Source organism: Strigops habroptila, chromosome 4 (assembly GCF_004027225.2).
Source record: "Strigops habroptila isolate Jane chromosome 4, bStrHab1.2.pri, whole genome shotgun sequence".
Lineage (NCBI taxonomy): Eukaryota > Metazoa > Chordata > Aves > Psittaciformes > Psittacidae > Strigops > Strigops habroptila.
In genome coordinates, this window is record NC_046358.1 from 78,433,460 (window position 1) to 78,445,752 (window position 12,293).

General features: G+C 38.9%; 1 protein-coding gene across 1 annotated transcript; it reads left to right on the top strand.

The window, feature by feature from the left end:
* Positions 1-4,215, top strand: LOC115607091 (small integral membrane protein 10-like protein 2A). Its single transcript, XM_030483894.2, has 2 exons — positions 1-264; positions 1,758-4,215. Exons 1-2 carry the CDS (start codon positions 79-81, stop codon positions 1,776-1,778), a joined length of 207 nt encoding a protein of 68 aa, XP_030339754.1. The 5' UTR covers positions 1-78; the 3' UTR covers positions 1,779-4,215.
* Positions 4,216-12,293: the final 8,078 nt, after the last annotated feature.

Sequence of the window (12,293 nt, forward strand, 5' to 3'; positions counted from 1 at the left end):
GCCCCGCTGGCGACACCCAGCGCCGGGCGCGGGCAGGGGGCCCCGGGGCCCGGGCGGCGCGGCCGCGGGCGGGGGTATATGGCGGCGGTTCTGTCCGCCCTGGCTGCCAGGCTCTCACAGTCTGCCGCGGCCCGGTCCTACGGGGTGTTCTGCAAGGGGCTGACCAGGACCCTCCTCATCTTCTTCGACCTGGCCTGGAAGCTCCGCATCAACTTCCCCTACCTCTACATCGTCGCCTCCATGATGCTCAACGTGCGGCTGCAGGTGGGCGGGGGCCGGGGGAGGGCTCGATCCCGGGCCTCAGCTGGTGCTGCTGCCTCCGGGAGCGGGGACCCCCGGCGGCCGCTGTCGCTTCCCCCGGGTAACGGCCAAGTGCCGTGCGACGTGTCCCCTCCCCCGGGCGGGCGGCCAGAGGCCACCACGCTCCCTGTGTCACCAGGGACGTGCGGCTTGGCCTCGGCCGGTGTGTAGATGCCAGCGTCCCGCTACACCGCCTGCTCCGGGCGCCAACACCAAAGGGTCCGCGTTCGTGTTCGCTGATGTTGCTAAGCCAGCGTTAACTTAAAGACCGGCAGTAACTTGTGAGTGTGCGCACCTGGATAGCTCATCCCTGGCACCCTGTAAGGAGCAAAGAAAATAATTTCCTTCATCAGCTTGTTTGTTTTTAAGCCAAGACCAATTGTAGCAGGGAAGACATAAAGGCAGTTTTAAATAATAATGTAATTGCTTGAAAATGACAGTTCAGGTTTAATTTGTGTCTCCTGTGTTGAGCTTGTCTCTACAAGACATTGAACTCCCTAACCAGCTTTGACCTAGAGATATTAGGAGCTCATGCACTTTGTAGGGTTTGAAGTTTCATTGGTTTCATGATGAAATGAAAAGCTTTGCTCTTTAACTGGCAACAGAACCAGGCTATGGGCTGTTACAACAAACATCTGTTCCAGTCAAAGACTGGACACTTTCTTTCTCCTCATAAATGTAGCTGTAATGAAAGCTTTGACATCTGGCCAGTGGCCAAGTGCTGAAAGACAAATCTGGTTGCAGTTTGTGCCTTGTGAAAGGTAAGTTGAAATGAGATCAAAATGTGGCATCTCATATTTTTATTTCTGGGACTCGTCCTACAGTTCTGAAGCTTGAAATGGAGCCAGGCTGCTGAGTTGTACATGTAGCTTAGTAACCTGGGTGGCTGAAAATGCCTTGCCTTTGCTTGTTATCTGGTACCTAATAGTTCTCCTGTAATGACATTGGCTTGGCATTTGACTACAGTATAGCCAATACCCTCTGACTGTGCCAGTACAGCCAGTCTGACTAGTTCCTTTGGGAAGCTGTACATGGCGTGTTGTTTGGTTCCAGTGTTGTGTGTCTGACTGCAGCTTACAGGAAGATTGCTTTAATATTTGCCTTTAATGTTAAGCCTCTAATCAGTTACAGTCTGCCTTTCTGCTGGAGGAGGAAAGTGGTACTGTTACAGAGCGAATCTCAGCTGCTCATTTGCTGACTCACTTGGATGCCTGTTACCGAAAGAGAGTTTATAGCAGATAAAACTGAAACTACAGAAGAAAGTTTGTATTTGGGTATGCTTCCCAGCCCTTTGGATGTGCCCAAGCAGCATGCAGGGAGACCTCTGTTTGGGCTACTGCTACTTTCTGTAGCTGCTATTTTCTTTATGTTAAAGATTTTTTTATTATTTTTTCATGTACTGGGCACCAAAAAACTGGGATATCGGTGTAATAACTTCCTGCATTCCTTCTCTTTAGGTCCATATTGAGATCCACTGACTTGTGACTTGGTGTGGTGCTTGCACCATGTGCTGCAACTAGAGACAGTCACGCTCTTCTTCAAGTTCAGCCTGTCGTGAGACAGCAAAGCTGTGCTTGTCTTCTCTAGGACTATGAAGAAAGAAGACTTACACCAGAAACGAGTTCGTGACAGTGGCCCAGATCATGACAAGGCAGCACTTCACCTGACACACGTGCATTCCATGTTGAACAGTTCTCAAAATCCCAGTAGCAGTTTACAGGAGTTATTTTATTTTAACACCAGGAATTGTTCTCTCTTCAACACTATACCTCTGCTTTCTATTGGCAAGGAAATGCCTCCGAGTTGGAGTGAATCAGCAGGGAGGAACTCGAGTACAACTGCTCCTTGGAAGGATTCATTTCATCTGCATTTTTCTTCTGGGAAAGACAGTCTCAATATTAACAATATTTCAGTACCAGGCTGGTTGGAGGAAGCCTGTAGTTTTGCTGGAGACTTTAGCTCATGCTGTCCAGGAGACAACTTTGTATGTTTTGCACACTTCTGGTTGGGAAATTTGCAGTATAATAAAAACAAGCAGTTTCTGGAATTAGAAATGAGCAGTAGCAAAGAGAATGAATTGCAGCTCGCGTTTCTTAAAGAGTTTGGTCTTGGTGGAATTCCTGATCTCTGTTCTATCCCGCTTGCCCCACTGAATGAATATGCTATGGGACTTCTAAACAAACAGAAACCATGTTTTTTTCTTTGTTACTTAAACCTTGTATCTTCAGAGCAAACACTTGGATACAAGCAAATGCTTCCAAATATACAATATGTGACTAATAATCTTCGCATCATACAGCTAGTAGTTTGTGTGCTAGCTTTTGCACTAGCAGATCTCTGGTATGCAGTAGAGAAGGTAAAAAAGTACTAGATTTTAATAGTAACTATTTTTAACATTAATAGAAACTTAACTAAATAACGGAGACAAGGTTACAGTGAGTTTTAGTGAGAAGTAGCTAAAGTAAAAATTATACTTGTGTAATTGCTAGTAAAACTGGCTGTTGTAAAAATAGGGACTTTTTTTTTTTTTTTTTGTAAGGAATATCTGCATCTGAGTGGAAAGAACTTGTTAATCTCCAAAGTCTTTGGGACTTCTGCAGGTCTGCCATTAACACTAGACTAGAACCCAATCTGATTGTTTACCACAGATCCTGTGATTTCTTTAGGGTTTGTATTAGCAGAATATTCTGGCTGCTATTTACAACCATTTCGACTGAAACTGTTTTTGGTAGAATTGAATTCCTTCTCTGAATCCAGCACTAACTAATGTACCAGTCCTTAAAACACTTTAAACTGGAAAGCTGTTGAGGCGGGTGTGGTGGGCTCCAGCACAGCATAATTCTCACCAGTGTTCCTTTTCAAGAATGGTACTGCTCTAATTTAAACTATCTCATGAGTTTTATTGCGTGACAATAGATACTATAAGCAACTTTTAAAAAGAATGTTTTCTTTCCCTGAAAAAGTGATCGTTATCACTGAAGCACAGTAATAATTTCTAGGCCTGTTGACTTTGGCTTTAGGACAGACTTCTGACAACGGGGTTTGGCAAAGAATGGAGAAAGAATGTTGGAATCAATAGAGCTGCTTGTGAATAAGAATTGCAGGAATAGGCTCCCATTGGCATGTAGTTGGAGAAACTCATAGTGCAGTGGGTCAGAGTTTGAACTCGGTTTCCAAAATTCTCAACAAGAGAGTTGGTGTATGTGGGCTTACCTACAGAGGGAGGGTTTGATACGGTGAGTAAGGATGCATTTTCAGCTCACCCTTCACTCTTGAGTTAAAAGTAAGGACTTAATGCAGGGTAAAGTCATGCCAGTGATTCACACACCAAGTATCCTTTTTGCTAGCTAGCTTACTTCCTTTTGGAAAGAGAGTAAGTGATGTTGCATTTAGTTTGAACTGAATTCATCTGGAAAGCCAGTAGAGTTTCTAATGTGGTGTTTGCACACCCAGAGTCCTTGATGATGAAGATGAGATGCTGGTTATGAGTGTTATGGGAGGAATGTTGGAATTTTTTAACCTTATTTGAGTCCTGAAAGTAAGATATGCTACTTCTTATGTTAAATGATATGTTGTGTTTTAATTGTCACCATCAGTTGGCTTTTCTTCTGGATGTTAGAAGAGATAAAAAGCCATTTATCTTAATTTAAAAGTAACTTTTTCCCTGGTGTGTACTTTTATTAACTAACTTCTAGACTTAACCTCATCATTACCTGTTGCAAAATTACCAAAAACCTCAAAATAATAATGGATTACATATTGTAAGTAATTATTTTGACCGCAAGTTTCCTCTTAGTCAAGCCACTCATGCTATTCACTCCCACCTACACTGCTGCAAATTATCATCCTTGCAGTGGTATAAACATGAGTGTTTGTGAATCAAGATTGCTGAAGCAATATGGATCTGAAACCCCATAAACAAAGACACTTCTCCAAAAGTCTGGCTTATTTGACTTACAGAGTTAAGCTGTTGTCTGCATATAGCAGACAACAAAAAAGCACTTGGCAGAGCTGAGAGTAGAGGAATGAAGGTGGTGAGGGGTTGGAGCCTGTTTAAGATGAGTTGATTGCTAAAGAAAACATTGTGCAATTGCATCCTGATCTCTAGAACTAGCTATACAGGTAAAGAAATACGCTTTTCCTGTATAGTCAGCTTTTTTAAGTTGCGTATAAACACAATCCTGGATCCACAACTGAATGCTGTTCTATATAAAGAACTGATTGGCATGGCTGTGCCTGTAATTGTTACCCGAGACCTTATTTGTTCAGCTGAACAGTTTGGCCTGGAAGATTCTCTGCTCTACTGTACGTAAACTTGTTGGTGATATTGTCAGGTTAACAGGCAAGAGGAGTAGCTAAAGGTGTGAAAGCATTAATCCTGTGTTTAATGCACCTATTCTTCATGCTGATTGTAAAGGGGGGCTGGAACAAAACCACGTGTAAATTAGAACTCAAATACATGTACAGCAGGGTGCAAAGGGTTGTCTCTATTGATGACAAGCCTGTGCGGGAGGGGATCTTGGAATGTTGAATCATGTTGTGTATCACAGTCCAGCTAATACAGTCCTGTTTTAAGCAAAATTTGCTTTGAGTGGCCTTTAATCACTTACTACAGGGCTACTTTAATACAGATACAGTCCAGCTAAGCAAAATGAAGGGTATTTTTTTGGATGTATTATATGTATATTAAACATAAGATACAAAGAATATGTCTTAGGTGAGTGGATTTAATCCATTTTAAGATAGTTTATGTACTTTGCCTTGGATTTTATTGCTTAAAACCTAAAAGGTAACTTTCTAACTTGAACATTCCTTCTGAAATTCAAGTAAAGGATAGTTTGGTATGTTAAAATCTCACATAATATACTGCACTTTAAGCTTGGGGAGGCCATAAATTGAAAGCGCTGTTCTTGCACTAATAGAACTGTTGGACTGGAGGCGACAACACTCAAATGGGTTTTAGTGTCTGGGGGGAGGATAGTGAACCAGAAGGATGGCAGTCCTTTGAAACTGTACATAAATCAAACACTGTATGGTTTAGGCCACTGTTCTCTTCCTAAAAGTGTTTTGATATTAACTCATCTCAAAAGATCGAAGGTGTCTCAGTTAAAAACCAGTTTGTATGGAGTATTGTAGCTTCAATAAGTGAGATGTGGAAAGCTTTTCTGAGTAAGTGTGCTGTTAGACTGTCTCGGATGATTGTTACAGTACAGAGGAATAACATTTTTAGTAGGGGTAAGGGACCTTTATACTGAACCGGGAGTTGCCTTCGTATTTCCAGTTCCCTTCTCATCTTGCTCTACTGTTGGTGTTGGAAAGAGGTATTTCTAAGCAAAACATCAGGGTTCTACTAAACAACTTATGCTTTCTAAAATACCATGCATCAGTGTCCAGATTGTTCCTGCACTACATAGCAGAATGTTCTATTTCTCCCTTTAGAAAACAAATTAAGTAAGAAAATATCCAGTATTTAGAAAATTGCCTAGTAGTTTCCCATAAATGTACACTTGAGTGACAATTTACTATATGGTGTACTGCTTTGAAAAAGAAAATACACTTTTAAATGTGTGCGCACAGAGCTCTGCATGTAGATAAAAAGTGTTTTATCACAGTATGATGTTGGAATGCTTATGCAAATGCTTTTTTACTTTCTGACATTACAATGCAAAATGCAGTAGAGATGGTGGTGTACTTCTCAGTGTGGTATTAGCTAGTGCAATCTTAGAAATCATAGTGTGCATTGTTATGCACTATGAGACAGTTTTATCTGTAGATGTTTTTTAGCCTTTTGCTTTTTCAGTGTTGGGTTTTTGTTGTTGTTTGGGGGTTTGTTGTTTGGGGTTTTTTGGGGGGTATTTTTGTTGTTTTGTTTTGTTTTTAAGGACTGTAAAGACTGCACCTTCTGAAACTTTGCCAAAGTTTGCTTTCTTTCTCCTTTGCTTCCTCCCTCGCCCGTCATTATAGGCATGCACACTGAATTTTTGGAAGAAGCAAGCACGCATGTACTCTCCTAATATACCATCTTACTGTCAAGTTGTTCATTTTGTCTTTATGGCCTGTTCTGTATTTTCCTTCTCTTCCTCCCCCATCATTTCTCAGCATAAGCATATACTGATATGCTATTCCATTTCAGAAACACTTCCCTATAATTAATTATGCATAACAAATTGACAGAAATCATGTAGAGATGTAAGCACCCGTGGTCTGTCATTAGGGTGTATGACAAGTGGTATATTGGATGGAGCAATAGGTGGTCAATGTGACATTTCTGTTTTTTCCCTTCCAAACCACTTCTTCGATTAAAATCTAATATCTAATTTGAATTTGTAGTACCTCTGTCAGCTGAGAACTGCAGCTAGAATTTGGGGCTTATCAAATACATTGAGGTCAAAACTTAAACAGTTACACTAGCTTCAATACTCCTTGGTTTTTTAATTATTGGTATATCTTTCTGAAAATTTCACAAACATTCTCAATATTTTGAAACTTTTTTTCCTAAGAGTGCATAGAATAAAATGTGTTCTGACACTTGTTTCTGTGATTCAGTCAATAACTGGGAAAAATAAACTATTGGGTTTTTTAAAAATGTTTGTGATTAATCCCCTTTTGATATCTCAAATTGCAAATTTGAGATATCAAATCCTCCAATCCTCAAGGAAAAGCTGCATTCAATAGAACTGTCAAATAAACAACTTGCTGCCTATGAAAATACTAATATTGATTATCAGCTCACATACTTACACGAGGACATAGATACCAATCTGCTGAGGGTGTGAAAACAAGAATAATACAGAAGTGCTAGAATAACGCTATCCTTTACCACCCTGCATTAAGTAAGTCCTGCTGTTGTGTCCTTTGAAATTAGTCCTGTATTGCATCCCAAAATCTCAATTATCATAGTCTTTCTTGAACTGGTGATAAAAGATCCAGACCAAGCAGATGTTTATTTCATTGTTCATGATGAACTAAATTTAAAAGCTAAAAATTCAGAAAATGGCCAGAGGGACTTCCAGAAATAATATCTGCCTTGAAAAGTTGAAATTTATTTCTGTGATCTCAATATATTTATAATATGTTTTGCAAATTTTTTTTTTCTCTTCTTTGTGGAAGATCTGTGTAAGCCCGATAGCAAAAATGGTTAAATCCCAAACTTGTGAATGTATCGGTGTTAAGTTTCTGCTGTAGTCACTTCTGCGTATTATCCAATATGAAAATACCTAGATGTAATTTAAGCTTTTCTTCTTAAAAGTAGGTAAATCTATGCTTAGTGCCTGATTCATCACTTGAAGTTGAGTGTTCCATGAACTTTCTTGAAAATGGGTTCTGCTACCTGCTGGTGACTAACTTTAAATGCTGACCCTTAATTCTTCCCGTAAGCTGTGATGTTACCTCTGCACAACAATTTTAGTCTCTGGCCTTGGTCTTTGGCCCTGTCTTTTTTTTTAATCGCAGTGTGGGAGATGGAGGAGGGTGGCACAAACCATTTTTGTTTGTTTCAGAGAAAGATGTTTACAACTTTGTATGTATTTTAGAAATTTATTATAACACTTTTTAACTTGTGAGAGGAGTTTCCATAGTAAACTTGAAACCTGTTCTAATGAGGTGAATACAGACTTTTGAATAACAGAGTGCTATCTAAGCTTCCAGAAGCTATTGATGGTGATGCTGCTCGCTTACACCACAGGAGGGAGTTAAACATCAGTCTTTTACATATTTTCAGTTAAAGGCATTGTTTCTTCTTAGTACAGTGCATTTCAGTTTATAAATATGCTCACTTTGACTTGTCTTATGGATTGTCACTGCAAATAGGTTAATGTACAAAATCAATACACAGTGGTAATGTATTGTAACTGTTTACAATTGAACTCTTGAGTACCAATTGATGAGTTTTATCAAGCTATTTAAAAACAGAAATAAAAGTATTTTTAAAAATGATCTTTTGTCTGTGGTCAACAACAGAGCTAGTTTTGCTGCTTCTCCTTCCAGTTTTTCACTGGATAAATACTAGATTCTACTTAAAGAGATCATGTTTCTGACAATATGAAGACAGCGAGTGGCTTTTTCAGAGATACAATTTGAGAGATGTGTGTTTACTGAATACCAAATAAATTTAAAGCCTGGGTGAGAATAAAAGGGCTAAATGCCTTTTGCTTGGTCTTGGAAATGCATCATCTGAGCTCTAGACTAGCTTAATCGTGTTAGCCACCAATATTCATTCATAGACATTCTTCTTGCACAAGGTTTTTTTAGTGACACACCTTAACAATCCAGATACATTCAATCTAATTCCAAGCTATTTCCTAACTAACTAGCTCTGATCTTGTAACAGTTTCATTTTAGAAGGAGAAAGCAAACCATGCTAAATATGTAGAATGGCAACTCTCTTGGGTAAGTGAGGGCAACATCCTGGATGTTTCTCTTCAGGGTTAAAATCACCTTAGTATTAACAGATAGGTCAGACCTTGTTTTTGCTGAATAAAATACATTAAAGGAGTGGAATATACACGTATCCTCTGCTTAATGTTGAGCATTAAAACGCATATTAAAAACAAAACTGAAACCACTCTTCAGATCTTTCTTCTGAAAGTTGCTGTCAGATGACTTTTGGATTCTAGGCTCAAAAGACATAATTAATTTACAGTTTGTGTTTGATCTCAGCATCCTTTGAGGCTGTAAGTGATATATTTTGAGGAAGTATGTTATTGGTATGTGCTGGATTTATTCTGAAAAGAAGTGGTATTGACAACCCTGAAGAAAAGGCTGATGGATACCTTGAGTATAAAATGAACACGTCTACTTTTCCTAACCATGAATGCTGAGAACATCTTTTCCCTCAAAACAAGCATTTGAACAGGAAAAAAAAAAAGAAAAAGAGGGGGGGAGGGGAGGGGCAGGAGAAAAAAGAATGTAATCATCCAGTAAGGTCTGTGAAGTTTCAGCATGTGGTTAGACATCCACAGTTAAGGAAGTGCTATCAATGCTGTCTCTTGCACTTCACTGTAGATTCCGCAGTGCTTCTGGAATTTGCAGGGTACATACTTAAGTAATAGTTTCTAACCTTTTTGGCTGCCCACAATGTTCCAGCCACCCTCCTGTGACAGCAATGTGATCTAGTTGTAACTAGTCATGTTGTCATCACTTTCAGATGGTTTATCAGTAGTTTTATATGTGTTTATATAAATGGACATGATGCCTGCAGTACATGGGGAGCTTCAAGTCAGATTCAAGGTGGCGGCCTATGACTTTGTCGTAGTCTGTTCATCTCATACTGTTGGATCCTATGAGAGCAGCTCATCTGCACAGGAGCCCAAATTTCCTCTATGCAAGTCTGAGATTACCAGAGAAACCTTTTAGCAATTTAGACCCATCATAACATTCTCCTCTTCAGTGTGTTTCTTAGCTCTTGCCTTTTCTAGCAGATAAAAGGGCAGCTTAAAAGTTAAAAATACAAAACAAAAAAATCCTCAAGCCAAACACAAATAACAAAGATTCTGCTGAAGATGATCACATTTCACATTTTTTAAGGAGAAGATTTTTTAAAAGTGGATGCAATGCTTCACCTTCAATTAAAAAATAAAATATTGGGTGAGGATCTTGTTATCTAGGACTGTGGTGTGCTTGTAAAAAGCACATTGTAAGTCTCTTGAGCATTAGGAAGCCCTACATCTATTTGTTATCATAAATATTTTCTAGACATACCAAAATACTCCTTTATTTATCTTTAACCTCATAGTTCAAAGGGAAAAAGAAAAACCCCACACATTTTGGAATTCTTTCAAGTATTATGCATTGTTAAAAGTATTGCCAAGGGCAGAGGACCAAAACCAACACAAGACAAATGCTCACCTCATTGAACAAAAAGCCAACAGCAGTGACAAGCAGGATGTTTTTGATGCTCTTTTTTTTGGCTAGTGGCTGGAGCCCTTAATCACTTTAGCTGGAAGTTATTCTCAAATAACCCTTCTGAGCTCAGTAATCCTGTCTTGCTTTCCATAATAATAAAAAAAATGTTTTCTACAGCAGAGATTCCTGAATTGCCTTTCAGATCTTAGCCTTGCATTCCAAGTATTGCATGCTGCCTGCAAGCATGCATGACCTGCTCCAGAGTTAGAATACTAACAACTTCTGGTCTTTGCTCCCCTCCTTTGACATAAATGCGTTTAAGATTAAAACAACGAAAAATATTTTTATGATATTGTATAGCATCTTTCTAAGGTCTTGCTTGTACATTTTCAGGTGTCTGTCATTTTAGGTCAGGTCTGTAGATGTTGAATTTTCTATCAATCAGGCTGAAAATCAGACTACCACAAAAACTGGATTTACTTATCAAGACAGAATGAAAATTCAAACCTTTATCAAAGTTGGACAGCCTTCGTTTATCTTCTGGTCCCTCTAGCTGCTTTCTGAGTGAGAACATCTGTACAGACTGTAGCAGGTTTCAAGTCCTTCACTTTGATCTACAGTTTGTGTTCCCAACAATCTGTTGGTTAAAATAAAAGCTGTCTGGTTTGTGTTGTCCCTGTCAAACATAATTTTCAGAGATCTTCCTCACATTTTCTCTCTGGTTTATAATCATTGGTTCACAGTTTGTAACTGTATCTTCTGATTTCCTTCTGTTTAGCTAAACTACTTACTTGCCAATGCCAGAAACCTAGAAGGCTGTTGAGATTTTCATCACTGGATGTTTTGTTACAGACAGTTCATCAATCTTCTTTGCTACTTTACAGTTAATTCTAATATACTTTCATAAAGTATCCATAAGGCATTGTAGCTGTTCCTGAATGGATTATTTAGCAGTTTCTCTTTCCTCACATAGGAAGTACTTTTTCTGAAGGCTCTTATTGAAACAGCTCTGTCCAAAGGTTTGATTTCATTTTGTATATTGCTGTTGTTACTATAGTTACTATAAAATAATGCTTTTATCAGTGAAAATACCTCTGGTAAATCTTTGTTATTCACATGTTAAATCCAGCAGTTGATCTGCCTCGGAGGGAACTGCACTTCTGCCTCCTAGCAGATATTCTAGCTGTGATAGATACTGACATACCCAAGATGACTCTTCTCAACCTAACATACAAAAGAGAGAACAACCAAGGGGAAAAAAAAAAAAAAAAGTGCTTTGAACATATTCTGGTTTAATTTTGATAGATTATTTTGCCAGAAACATGAGAAGATGTGAATTACAGCTTGAGACAAGAGGCAACATAAACAGGATCTGATTTTCCTTTATAATAGGAACTCTCTCAAACAGCTCTGATCCCATGGAGGGGGTGGCATCAAGTAAGGTCTGGAAAGGGACTCACAGGAAATAAAAAAGCACAAGTATTTTACATCTGTTTCATGGAAAAGGAAAATTACACTTTTACTATTTTCCCCCCGAGTTATTGCTGTTGTCCTTCCAGTCCTACATAAACTTGATAATGCAGAACTAGACAGTGTAACTAGTCCATTGAAAAGGTGGAGAAAGCAAGCAAGGGTTTTGTGGGGTTTTGGGTTTTCTTTTTTTTTTTTTTTTTCATTTCAGAAAGTGTAATCAATAAGAAAAGAGATCTGATAGGATTTATCTGTTTAAGTAACTTGAAGTGGGTTTAGTAGGACAAATCGCAGCTTCAATCCTGTAATCCAATCACACAAGATCAGTGCTGATGTCTAGCCTTGCTGACTTAATCAGAGCTCCGTAAGCATAAGGATCTCCGCATATGTACCAAACTGCAAGGTCTGGACTTGTGTGTTTTATGGGAATATCCTTAAATTTAGGCCAAGTTAAAAGTCCAGGCCTATTGACAGTAGAGTCAATATGAATCTTCCCAGCAATTCAGACAGAGACAATACTATGTTCCTGAAGTGCTTCGAAATTCATTGCATAATAAAGAATACATAAAAATTGTACTCATAGAAAAACAATCTTAAAATCTTCAGTGTATTATTTTAAAGCAAAGAGTCAGGATTTACCAACTGAGAACTATAAAAATAAGCCACACAATGTCCAAAGT